The sequence below is a fragment of the Centrocercus urophasianus genome, unplaced genomic scaffold (genome assembly GCF_019232065.1).
Source record: "Centrocercus urophasianus isolate 14NV4802_14NV808 unplaced genomic scaffold, USGS_Curo_1.0 seq_43, whole genome shotgun sequence".
Taxonomy (NCBI): domain Eukaryota; kingdom Metazoa; phylum Chordata; class Aves; order Galliformes; family Phasianidae; genus Centrocercus; species Centrocercus urophasianus.
In genome coordinates, this window is record NW_024885011.1 from 3,289,904 (window position 1) to 3,302,799 (window position 12,896).

A 12,896-nucleotide genomic window follows, 5' to 3' on the forward strand; every position below is an offset into this window, starting at 1 on the left:
ACACAGCGCTGCGGGTGAGGAGTGAGCAGAGGGGAGGCACCAGGAACTTGTAACCGTACGTTTATTATTCCACATGGAAAACCATTAAAACGATTACACGGAGGCCTGACAATATAATCATGTACAATGGATAAGAACATCGACACCAATAATGGAAAAGCAGAACTGACCACTTTGCTATGGCTTCGTACCAACGGCGAGGAGGAACCCGGCCACCCTCTGGAAGCCAACGCAGCAGCGATGTCCCCAATGACTTCACCAGGAGCAGCCCCTCCTCACCCCCCCCCCAACCCCCCCACCTCCCCCCACCCCAGTGACAAGTGCTACAGGTTAAAAAGATGGGCTACATATTAAATAGAGGGCATTGCCTTCAAGTAGGGCCGGTACGTTACACAACAACCACATTATTTGGTATCACTAGCATTTCTTTTTAATGTCCATTGTAAGACACCATTAAAAAAAAAAAACACCACAACAGCTTTGGCCTTCTTTATCTACAGCGATCTCTGTTCTCATCTCCTTAGCTCTTTGTTGTCGTTTTACCCTGCATGTACAAGTATTAGAAGCATTCTTAAGAATCGGATCCTTCAACACATTTAAGAATTATATTATTATAACAAATATGACCAAAAATTAGATTTTATAGTTAAATATTCTTTGAGCCGGACAAAGGGGTTCATACTGTACAAGCAATTGTGCATTTTCTTTCTTTTTTTTTTCTTTAAAAAAAAAAAAGCAAATTATAGTGCAAAGCAAAAAACATTGGCCTGTCTCGTGACCATCTGCATACCATAGAGGTGCGTATATTTACGCCTTCACATGACAATATGTCATAAAAACAACATCGTTGCTTTTCTTTTTAATTCACTACGAACAGTCATAAATTAAGCTAGTCCTACGAATGCCTTGTTTGCTTGTGCTTTCAATCAGTGGTGCGATTGGATGATCAATATAAATGCATCCAAACACAGGCTGCTCCGATCCAGTTTCTCCAGCTGGGAGCACCCAAAGGTGCCTGCTGTTGCTTAAGGACGTGAACGTTGCAGTTTTGCTGGGGAAGGGATTTGGGGGTGGGATGAATCTTATAGGAGAGCTGTTTCTCTTGTTGCATGTTTAACTCACTGAGTGGTCATCGCAGCTTTCCGACTAAACAGGGACGCCTCGCTCCCATCTCTGCATGGTAGTGCAATTAGAACTGATTGCTGATGAGCTACCAACTGAGATTTGGCAAGAGGTGTTGCGGCCATAAGGGCATAAATTCAGCAGGGAAGGATGGGGGGGCAGCTGCTGGGTTTATGTTTTCTTGCGCTCGTGCACAAAGAGGCACAACGAGGGTCGTGGATTCTTTAAGATTGGAAGAGACCTCCGAGGTCATCGTGTCCAACCACCAACCCAGCGCCGGTGGGAATGGATGGAATCGTGGTGTGTGCTGGAGCTCAGGCAGAGCCCCCAAAGGTTCCACAGTGACTGTGAGTGCCGGTCCTTCAGCTGCTGAGCCGACACCAGCACCCCAAGACACCTGGAGGAAAGGAGGGGATGTGGGATGACAGCTGGCATTGCTTCACGACCTTCCCACCATGAGAGGGGCTGAGTAGGAAGCGCTCCTTTCTGCAGATCTCAGTTGGTGCTTTCAGCACACGCTGGTAAGTGCCGGTCGTTGCTTAATAAAACAGTCGATCCGCTCCTGGTGAAAACACAGGAAAGAATCACAGCAGAAGGAGGACGCTTTGCCACCAGCTGCGTGTGCAGGCACTCAGAGAGGATGAAAGGAAGACCCACAGACCCACGGCAGCACAGTGCCAAAGGTTCCCAGCCCCACAGCAGCTCACGAGCCGGGAATTTGCATCTCACACATCTCGGATTGCCCCCAACACCGCCTTCACGTCACACACCACCATCATCATCGCTGAGATCTGCTAAGAGGAGCAAAGAATTGAACGGTGAGGTCAAGGCGAGAGAGCAAACAAAACACAACGCATCGTGTGAAAAGTACATCTCATATGTAAACATAGAGAGGGGAGGGCCTGCCGGGCACGGGATCAGCCACGCTACTGCTTAAAAAACGACGACAATGCACAGAAATGAACAATACAGCCTCTGTCGTCAGCAAGGAATAATCACAGCCCCATCACAGCTCCCGTTCACGTGGCTGATGCCGACCCACGAGGGACACACAGCCTGTAACTTGTGCTGTAAACCAGAGCTCTTTGCTGGGCAGCAGCCCTACACTGCTGGGAGGGAATGAGAGGAGACAAAGGTTTCTTTCCTTTTTTTTTTTTTTTTTCCTTTTTTTTTTTTTTTCCTTTTTTTTTCAGTTCAGTCTTTGTGCTTCGGCACAGAGATGGCTCGGATGATTTCCTGCTCTTGTCTCTGGAGCGCTTTGCAGAAGGGCGAGCTTTCCCTGACTCCTGAATGCTTTGTGTGGGGATGAGGGTGCAAGTGAGATGACCGAGAAGTGTTCGGCAGTAAACAAACATCTGAATCCACGCATCTTTTTTTCCCTATGTACAATCCACATATTAAAACCATATGAAAGGAACCACATCAAGCGACAAATTCAAGCCTTGTGGACGTTCATCTTGAAATGTAACGTAGGTCCCGGCCCAGCTTTGCTTGATGTTTGCCCGTGGTTATGTGTAGAGGATTCCTCCTGCTTTGCTTTCGGTTTGGGAGACTTTGGTTTACCTTTCCCCTCGGCATCATTTCAATGGGAAAGGAGTAACGTTGCGGCGGCCGATCCGGTTAAAGCTCTCGGTGCCCAGCTGCCCTCCTCCTTCCTAGTAGGGTCTCCAAACCGACTCATCCATCCTCCCAGTAGTCGTCATGGTTGTCGGTGAGTTACTGTGGCTCCCATCCGCATCCACCCCGTCGTTCTGATTGCCCAGGTTGGGGTTCATTAAGTTGTTCCCCGCCGAGGCGCTCGTACACGAAGAGAGCATCCGGGTGGGGGAGCGTTCACCACCCGCCACCATGGAGAACTGATAGGAACCCGACGACGTGCCGTAGTACAAATGGTAGGGAGAGGGGTTGGTCTGGAAGGGTCCGCTCTGGTTCTGCGTGGAGCCGGGGTAGGGAGGAGGCAGGTAGGTGTGGTGGAAACGCGTGGTGGTGGGCATGCTGGTCATGCTGATGCCCCCGATGCCTGTGGCTGAAGGGGTTGCGGTGTAGGGGAAGGCGGCTGACATGGCGCCGGGGTAATGCATCCGTGGGTCGGAGAACCTGGTCTCGGTGAGGGTTGGCAGCGTGGGGAAGGAGCGGTCGAACTGCCGCGGGTCCGAGAAGGGGCTCAGCTCTGATGTGCCTGTGGGGTGCAGGGAGAGAGCGGGCGGTCAGAGCGCCGCGCTGGCAGCGTGCAGCTGGTGCTGCAGCCACGCTCTGCGCGAGGAATTAAAGCCAGAGGGAAAGAACGTCTCTAGGATCTGCTGGGGATGAGAGCTGGGAGACTTAAATACAAAAACCCCGAACCCGTCTTGTTTGAGTCGTTCCCATTTCCTGTCCTGAAATTTATTGTTTCCCATCCAAGAAGGGACACGACTAAGCTGACTCCTCCCGGGGTCTATTAGTCTCTGGTAGATTAAAAACAACAACAACAACAACAAAACCCACCTCATAAACAAAGAAAGAAAAAGAAATGTTTAGCCATTACATCAGCTGTGTAGTAAATAGATGGATGCAGCCCCAGACGGCCGCTCCCCAGATAGCCGTGCTGTGTACACACGCACACACGGAGCCAGGGAGGAAAAGCTGGAGCCCAGACTGGGCTGCTGAGCCTTCTTGTGGGTGGCCTGTTCGTGCTGATACCATCAGGGGATGGAGCTGATAAACACACGGCTGAAAACTCCCAAGCTAGGAGCCACAACATCCCCCTCGCTCGCTTCGCTCTGTGTATTTTTCTCCATCCAAGAGGATAAAGAGAGTGAGAAGTTCAGGCTTTACTCTGCTGGGGGAAGGGAGCCCTGGGTCAGTGTGGGAGATGCTGCCCAGCTCCCTTCTCGGGGGGTATGGATGCACAGTGGGGCACAGCCCAGTGCTGTCGGGTCCTTCCTTTGCAGGAAACCCAGAGGGAAGGGGAGCCCACACCAGCAGCTCCTTTTGGGACCTGAGAGGTTTTCCGTGCCCACCCCTGGTGCCATGAGACCATTTCCTTACTGAGCCCTCTGTGCAGGGGGCTCTCGAGGCAAAGAGTTTTGCTCTCCAAGGAAGATGTGAAATCCTGCTCCCCGCAGCTCAGCAGCCCTCACCAAGCTCTGGCAAAGGCTGTACAGGAGGGCACGGCCATAAATGCCACCAGTGCACTTTTCTCAGCCTTTCCACACCGCTCGTGAAACAAAAACCTCCAGGAAGAGCAGTTCCAGCACAGAGAGTACAGCTGGCACACGGAGCTGAGAGCTGTGGGCCGTCTGGAGGCAGCTTTCCCTCACTAAAGGCAGGGATCTGCACCTCGCTGCTTTGGGAGCAGAATGGCCTTTGGCCGTAGTGACTTTTTCTCCAGGCTCACCTCCTCCCCGTGCTCTGCAGGACGAGACACGCTCTTCCAAACTATGGGGAAATCCCTGCAGTGTTTCCCCAGGAAAAAAACACCCCAGCTGCTTCCTTCTAGCTGAGCAAAGGCTGCAGCTCACGCTGCTGGTGCAGATGGGGAGAGATCAGACTTGCACCCCTCCTGGTCTGGGTGAGTCCTGCAGCCCTCAGAGGAGCAGGCAGTGCCCACTTCCCACGCAGGCTCCACGCAGGAGAAAGGAAGAATACCTGCGTGGGGAACGTGGCTGCGGCTTTGGTGCGAGATAAGAGAGGAGCAGCTCAAAGCTGTCACGAATTGCAACGCGCTGCCGCCCCTCTGCGCACTGCTCTGAGGGCTGTGTGCTTGGGGCTGGCTGGAAAAGCACCCACAAGTGAACAAACCGAGTTGGTTTCACACTCTGGTTTGCCTGCAGGATGCTCTGTCCCAGTGCAAAGCTGCACTGCTGCAAAGCACACGGGCTCCAAATCCCCTAAAACGCAGTGATGCTCAGCTGCTGCCCCGGAGACAGTGATGGCACCCAGCAATCAGACCGTGCCCCTCTGTTGGCTCCCACACACCCGTAAACGATACTCCAGAAGATGGAAATAAAACACGGGTGCTCAGGGCACATTTCCCTTCTGCTCCGCCACACTCAAAGGGTCCTTTAAAAGCTCCGTTGTCTTGGCCAGAATTTGCAACACTTGGCAACTGGTACTTGCTGCTAATTGGGACACAAGAGTGTGAGAGCGCTAATTACAGCCGCGTTCTCATCTTCACCTTTGGGCTGAAGGTACCCCAGAACAAAACTCCATCTCTCTGCTATCCCCCACCTACCCCAACCCCACGAGAGCTGCTCCGGGACGCCCGGACAGCGGCAGCAGCGGCCGGTCGGGCTTCTCGGGCTTCCCATCCCCGCTGGCCTCCGTTGCACCGCAGAGCAGGGAGCAGCCACGGGCTGTCGGTTCGACTGCAGGCAGAGGGACGGGGCCGCGATCCGAGGCGGAGGGGCCGCTAGAGGGAGCCGGGCGGCCGCCGGGCGAAGAGAAGCTCCGACCCGCTCCCCACGTCGGGGATGCGCCGTCGGGGCTGCGCTCAGATCCGACAGCCGCCCCTATTCCCCACGTCCGAAGAGGGACTCCTGGGGGACGGGGGGGGACTTAGGGACAACCCCAGGTGGAGAATGGCCGTAATTCTCATCGCATTCACTTCACTCAGCAATAAAGCAGCCCTCCAGCTACGGCTATGCAAACCCCGGGGGAAGCTGCACCCTCTGCCCCTTTGGCATAGCAGACAAAAGTCAGGTGGGGTTGTTCCCATCTCCAGGGTTGTCCCCATCCCAGCACAGCCTCGCAGGGTGCATGCAGTGTGCTCTGCTCGCTCGCCATCCAACCCCCATTTGCTTTTTTGGGCCCTGGCAATCTGAGCTTTGAGTATTTCAGTTGTCCAGTTGCCAATCAAAATATTTGAAGGAAATGTTTATTTTCTTCTCGAAATCGCACCAGCTGCTGCACTAACTGAATAAGCCCATTTAGCTGTAAGAATTTAACCATTGTAAGAAGGAATTGAGCCCCCCCAACTACTCCAAAATCTGACCCAATCTATCAGCGGAAATGTCAATGTTTTGGATGGGAGTTTGGGGAAGTGAGGAATGTGTATTAAATAAAAGCCATGTAAAGGTCAAAGCCCTGATTAGTAATGCCACTGTCTCCTCGTTAGGGCCGTGCTGCCCAGGGGACCACGAGGCCAGGGCACACCCTGCTATGTAATTGTGCAGCTGCAATAAGCACTGTGAGAGGACCCCATATCCCCCCACTCACAAAGCCCGATGGAAACAGACCCTCAGCCCCTTTGCTGATATCACAACCGCTCTCAGGTGTCACAGCAGCTCTGCTTTCACCTCGGAGGAGATGTGGACTGAACTGGGTCAGGGCCGGTGGGTGCTTGCAGCAGTTTTGGGAGCCCTCGTGGAGCCAAAGCAATGTGATGCATGGAACCTGAGTGACTCCAAATCCCCCCAGGGACAGCTCTCTGGTCCCTGCTTTGGAGATGTGGAGAAGGTGCAATGGTTTCTCCCTTAAGTCAGCAATAAAACAGAGCTTGAGTGTACGCAGCAGCCACAAACCCATATAGCGTGTGGCACGCAGAGAGAATAAAGGGAATCTGAAGGGAACCTGATAACGTGGAACTTTCCGTTTGTACAGAACACATAAATATCTGCAGCCTGGCCAAATATCACTGCTTTATTTATATGCATATACGTGCCTTGCAAAATTGTCATGAAAAATTTAGCCCGAGGGAAAGCAAGCTCCTTTCCTGCCTTATGCCATGATGATTGACGACAATGTAAACACTAATGATATTTTATGCTCATGTATATAATACGCAGTCGTGCGCGAGACGGAGCGGGGACAGAATTCCTCTCCCCATCTACACCTCCTGCTCTTTTTTCTCCCATCCTTTCTATGATGCTTGGATGGTTTTTTGGCATCTTTCTGACCTCTCTCTGCCTCCTTCCCCTGCTCCCAGGGCTCCATCCCAGCACAACGGGGCAGTGGCCAAGGATGGGGAGAAGCAGCGCTGCAGGGGAAGGGGGATGGGGTGCACTGAGCCCCCCGGATCCAGCTCATCTCTAGACAAGCATTGCTCTCCTGCCACCCACACACACAGCCACGCTCCCACGGCTCTGTCACACATGTGAACAAGTTCATTTGTTTCCCAGTCAGAGCCAACTAAAAAAGAAAACGGCCTCTTCCTCTCACCCCGCAGAAAATAGAGCGGGTTTTATTTTGGGGGGGGGGAAGGGGGAGGTGTTGAGAAAAAAAGAAAAAAAAATAAATGAGGGTGTGAACAGCATCCGTTGTTACACACCCATAGAGCAATTGTTCTGTATCTGATCGAAGCAGAGCACAAAGCCGGTGCAAATACTTCCTCTGCAGAGCCTGACAAAAAAAAACCCGAACCCAAACACGGCGCTTATCGCCAGGCACCACCTCGAGATCACCCAGCACCTTTGCTTCTTGCTTTTCTAACTGCAAGCCCAGCACCCTGCAGCACCGCTCTGCTTCCCCCCCTACTCCCCCCTACTGCTCCATCTGGGGGCAGCCCCCAGTTCCCCCCCCTCCACAACTCTTTGAGGTCCATAGGACGTTTGTACCCCTCACTGCCCTCCCCCTGCCCTCTTCTCCCCCCCTTCCAGCCGGCTGAGCCCCCCCTGTTCTGTGCCACCACTGCTTACATCAGCTCTCCCCATCCCTGCTGTTTATGCCCTGGATGTATTTACAGAGCAACGCGCTCTGCTCCCAGCCTGCCCTATGCTAGACTAAACAAGCCTGCTGCCTGTCCTCTCTGCCCCCCAGCCCCCCTTCCCTCACCATCCCCGCACTGCCCCGCACGGCTGAGCCACCAGCTAACGAGCTAACAGTGCTAATTGGCACGGGTGGGTGGGCCGAGCAGGAGAACAGCCCACACTGCAGACCCCCCAGCAGCTTCCCTGCACTCTGTTCTTTACCTGCATTCAAAGAGCACTAAAAATAATAAAAACCAACCCAACAACGACATTAAAACAAGCCCTGACGACATAAAAGGAAGCAGCGGGATTTACAACCCTGCCTGCACCGCTCTGCCTGCACCCACAGCGCGTGGGCTGCTCCCAACCTGAGCCCCTCTGACCATCAGCCCCAGCACCCATCACACAGCAGGGGAGCTGCACAGACATGGGTGCATTCGGAGCCCGGAAGCCATCCTTGCAGTGTTCCTTCCTCCGAGGCTGAAGCCGAATCCCACAATATGTTTTCTTCCCACTAATGCTTGCCTGGCTTCCTTTGGAAACAATTTAGCCTCTGCCCACGGTAGAATGTTTTTATCCATTAAGAAACGGATATTTTAAAGAAACCATAAGTCGATCTGGACAGGGATTAGGAAGCAGCAATTCAGTGTATTTGCTGGGCCCATAATTCAGGACTTAACCTCAGAGCAGCCACGTTGCATTTTGGAAACAATGGGGCACTCGCTGGCTATGCCAAGAAGCTGCTTAAAAGTAATCTAATACTTTAAAATGTATATTTAAAAAGAAAGAACGGGAGAGAGAGAGAGATTTTACTTGAACTGCATATGAAGTGCTCTGCTGCTGAGCAGCCTGTGTTAAAAACACTGCATTTGAGAAATGGGTTGTTGAGAAACGGATCACAAACCCAACTGGTTCTACTGGGCAGCGTCCAGATGAGAGCTGAGGCTGTTCACCAGCAGGCACCAAGGCTGGGAAGGGAGGGATGCAGTCTGCAAAAGCATCCAGCAGACGTTTACAGTGCTGTGAGGTCAGGGGAGCTCGGTTTTGCTGCAGCAACATGAAGATGTTCAGTGCATTTGTCACAACAGCTCACTCTAGTACTGCAGAGATCATATTCAAAATCACTTTGCAATTGGCCCCCTGTACCCAAGGCCCCTCTGTGCTGCTGAACAACGCACACAACTCCTCCTGAGCAATTGGAGATGTTTCCAGCACGAGGCCAGCAGGCAGGAGCCGGCTGCCTGGACGGTCCTCTTCTGTTGCAATGGGAATAAAGTGGTTCAGATGGAGCTGCTAGAGCACAGGCAGGGCAGCGAGGCTGCAGGGCTGTCTGGGTTCTCCCAAAGGATGTGCCTGTCAGCAGCCCACTTCCCCAGAGCAAGGGGCCCAAGAGGCAGCCAGCAGCAAGTTCCTTTAACATCTCGCTTCGCTTTTGAGAGCTACTTGATATTTTTTTTTAATATATATTTTTTTAATTTTATTTAAAGCTCGAAGACAACAGTGGCAATGAAGCCAGCATGCAAGGCTCTGGCATCGCGTGCCCCATAATCAGGAACCATTTCAGGCCATCCTAATGACAGTATGGTGCCTCACTGCAGAGATGGGAGAGCCAGGATTTCAAAACCTCGGATTTCCCAGACCTCACTGGGGGAAAATTGGGCCAAACCCTCAGTGGATGCCAATGGCTCTGCCCAGCCCACTGGGTTTCTCATTTTCTCTCCCTGCACAGTGGATGTGGCCAACAAACCCAGCGCGTTCAGGGCTGCAGACGTCTGTTCCATCAGAACAAATGGCTCCCCGCTCAGCTGCAAGGGGCAAGGCAGGGCTGGAGCCTCTGCAATGAACTGAGCCTGGGCAGTGGGCACTGGTGCTGCTGGGAGATGCTCAGCATCTCCGTGAGCACTTTGCAGGAGATGTTTATAACCCCCAGGAGATGCTGCACCCAAAGTCTGCGAATGGCTGAGGGCCATTTCCTTTCCCATTTACACCAGTGCCCCTGATGTGATCCCACTGCAGCACAGGGGAGGACAGAGCAAACATCTCCAAAAGACCTCAGTGGACAAACCCCGCCTCCTGAGCTCCTTTCTGCCTTGCAACCTCCACGTGCCCTGCTTGAGGACCCAGGCTCTGCTTGCCCCTCAGTGGCTGAGGCTACTCGGAGCACTCCAGCTCATCAGTTTGGCCACAAGCAGATCAGGGATCGCTCACACAGTGCACTGGGTCAGCAGAACCGGGAGGTCACCAGGAGAGGTTACAGGGGATGGGGACAGGAGGACCTGCAGCACCCAGTGAGAGACAGCAGGGACTGGTAAACTTCAGCCTGCCTCATCCATCCCTCCTAACCAGCATCTCGTTATGCTTTTGCTAATCAGCTTCTCGTGTGTGTTACCTGAGAATGTGCCAAGTCGTGAGAATTACAGGCCTGTTAACTCCCGTGTTGTTCTTGGCATGGGGCAGCCTCCACTTGCTCGGGTAAAAATTACGATCTTTGTGAATAAGCTGTGTGTGTGAGAGCAAGAGGGTTGGGTTTTTTTTTAATGATTATTATTCTGCTTGGTTATAGCCAGCGCTGTGTCAAAAGGCTGAGATTAAAATCACTTGAGGCGATTCTGCTCCTGGTTTTTAAGACGGTTCCTCCAATTTGGAAGCAGCAGAGAGCGGAGCGCGCACGAAGCGCAGCTTTGCAGCATTCCTGGTCCTCCTTTGGATGTGCTCCACAGGAACCATTTGGGATGGGCTAATTCTGTGCGTCTCCACTCCTGCTGTCACTGACATTTGGGAATTTGGCCCAGGCGGTGACTCGTGGCCCGTTCCATTTTTCTTTCTGTATTTGTGTCATCACCTGATTCTTTGCTCCAAATGATGCTCTCTGGGTTTCTGGCACTACAGGGGACTGTGCTAATTTAAACTATTCCCTCCCAGCCTCCTCCAAAGAATCTCTATTGTACAGCCAATGAGATGAGTCTATAAAACTCAGCCTCTCTTCTTTTAAACAAAAATCGAATGATAATCCTACACAAAATGTTCTTCTCGCAAACCGCGCTGCTATCATTGGAAATTCCAAGCATGGACTGAGAAATAAATTAAACTTTCATTGTCATTTGGAGTTGGGAGGAAAACCCTAATCGGCTTTTACAATTCAGGTGACATTTTCTAACGTATCTTGGTGCCTCTGCCAACCCCCTGGCCAACAAAACTGAGGTCATCAAACATCTACATCACTTCTGAAAGCGCAGCTCTGGGGCTTTTGAGACTTTCAGCCCCAACCCTTCCAAGGGAGACAATTTCACACCAAAACTCAAAGCCCGCATCGCTTCAATAATACCCCATAGATCTCTGCTTGTACTTCTGCTGATTCTCAAAGGAAAGCAACACCACGATTAAAAACACACGGGAGGGAACTCGGGGCTACCGTGCAGATGAGAGAACAGCTCTCTTAATTACAGCGGTGCCGAGCAGTGCAGCAAAGCAGCCAGATCGCTTCACATGCAGCGCCTACACCTTGGGGACGAAACTCCAGCACACAGGACGGGCAGGCTGCAGCCCCAACCTCTTTCCTGGCAGCTGCCAGGCAGACACACAGAACACCTGAGGGCTCAGTGCCACTGATAGCACTGATGGGAAGAGCAAAGGCTGCGCGTGCGCCCATGCAGGTGTGCATACATGTGGGGAATGAGGCTGGAACAAGGCGGTGGATTGCTGGGCTTGGCATCAACACAGCTCAACAAGATAAGAAACCATTTGGATTAGCATGTAAAGTGCAATACACCCTTTATAGTTGATGCTTAACCGTCTGCACAGCGCCTTCATATCAAAGGAGTGACTGGATTCCAAGCACGTTGCTTTGCTCTCCCAGCATTCCAACTGGAACTGCTTGGTTTTACTGGGTGAAACCACTGGAGCGTGCAGCTCAGCAGCCATCTGCTCACCCCATGGGTGTGAGGAGGCTCCCAGGAACAAAATCCCAACCCCAACCTTGGAGATGCACGCCAGTCTTACCTTGGATAGGAGTCTGAGCCTGCGACCCGAAGTGGCTCGGGGTGCTGAGGGATCCACGGGGGCTGGGTGTTGTGGGGGTGACCCTCATGGACTGACGCAGCCGCTCCAGTTCCCCGTAGCGGTCAGCAAAGGGTTTGGTTTGGTCTTCTAGCTTTTGTCTGTGCCCTGGAAGATGATAAGAGAGGATGGTGTCCAACCCGTTCCCCTTTGGTGGGTGGAGCACAGCAGGAGCCCCCTGCCTCCACAACTAGGGAATCAGTGAGGGAAATGCTTGGTTGTGTTTTCTATAGCATTTCCTCCATGCACCCAGGACAGCCTCTTGTCCCACTGCAGCCCCTGCCCTGCTCTGCCCATGGCACCGCTTTGCTTCGCTCCGTTCCTCTTCTCCCAGCCCTAAAGCAGCAGCTAACGAGCATTTGCAAAGAGCTCCCAGCTCCTTAGGTAGCAGCTGCTGGAACGGGGCAATAATAATTATTAAATTTATGCTAATAGGCCTGAGGCAAGAGGCGCATGAAATACACTTGATACATAACTTTCCCATTTTACTACATTAATCATTGCCGAACGGCTTCGCTCTCCCTGGGCTGGATTCCAGCCTCAGTTACAGCCGCACGAAGCTGAAGGGCCCCACATCTGCTTGGCGTGAGCACGGTGTCAGCTCATAGCAAAGTCACAGAAGGTCCCCAGACTTTCCCCTCCTTCAGCCTGGCATCTGGTATCTCCCCATCTTGCCTCTGATTGGCTTGGGATGCGCTCCCAGGCTTGTGGAGCCTCTGGGAAGCTCAGCCCTGACTCCAGCATCAGCTCCAGCCCTGCTCTCTGATGTCCCCCCATTGTTCCCATGCACAACTCCAGCCCCAGTGCCAATGTGCTGATGCCACAGAGCAAGATGCTCCAAAAGGGCTCCCAGCAGAAAGGAAAACCTGGTGGTATTCTGAAAATGCAATTCCCTGCTTGGTTTACCATGTGAAGTAAACCAAGGAAACCTCGAATCCTCACCAGGATCTAATCTCCCTGTGCCCCAAGACCTCAGGCATCTCCATGTTATTGGAGGGTCCTGGGAGACATAAGGAGCATATGGGGAAGAGATGGGTGTGCAATGAGGTGTCT

General features: G+C 52.6%; 1 protein-coding gene across 1 annotated transcript in view; it reads right to left on the reverse strand.

The window, feature by feature from the left end:
- Positions 1 to 2,251: 2,251 nt before the first annotated feature.
- The window catches only part of RUNX3 (RUNX family transcription factor 3), a 41,464-nt gene continuing 30,819 nt past the window's right edge, over positions 2,252 to 12,896 (reverse strand). The window contains exons 5-6 of the mRNA XM_042833964.1: positions 11,787 to 11,951; positions 2,252 to 3,301 (exon numbers count right to left, since the gene is read on the reverse strand). Coding sequence (XP_042689898.1) covers positions 2,778 to 3,301; positions 11,787 to 11,951 — 689 coding nt within the window. The 3' untranslated portion in view covers positions 2,252 to 2,777. The remainder of the gene's footprint in view (positions 3,302 to 11,786; positions 11,952 to 12,896) is intronic.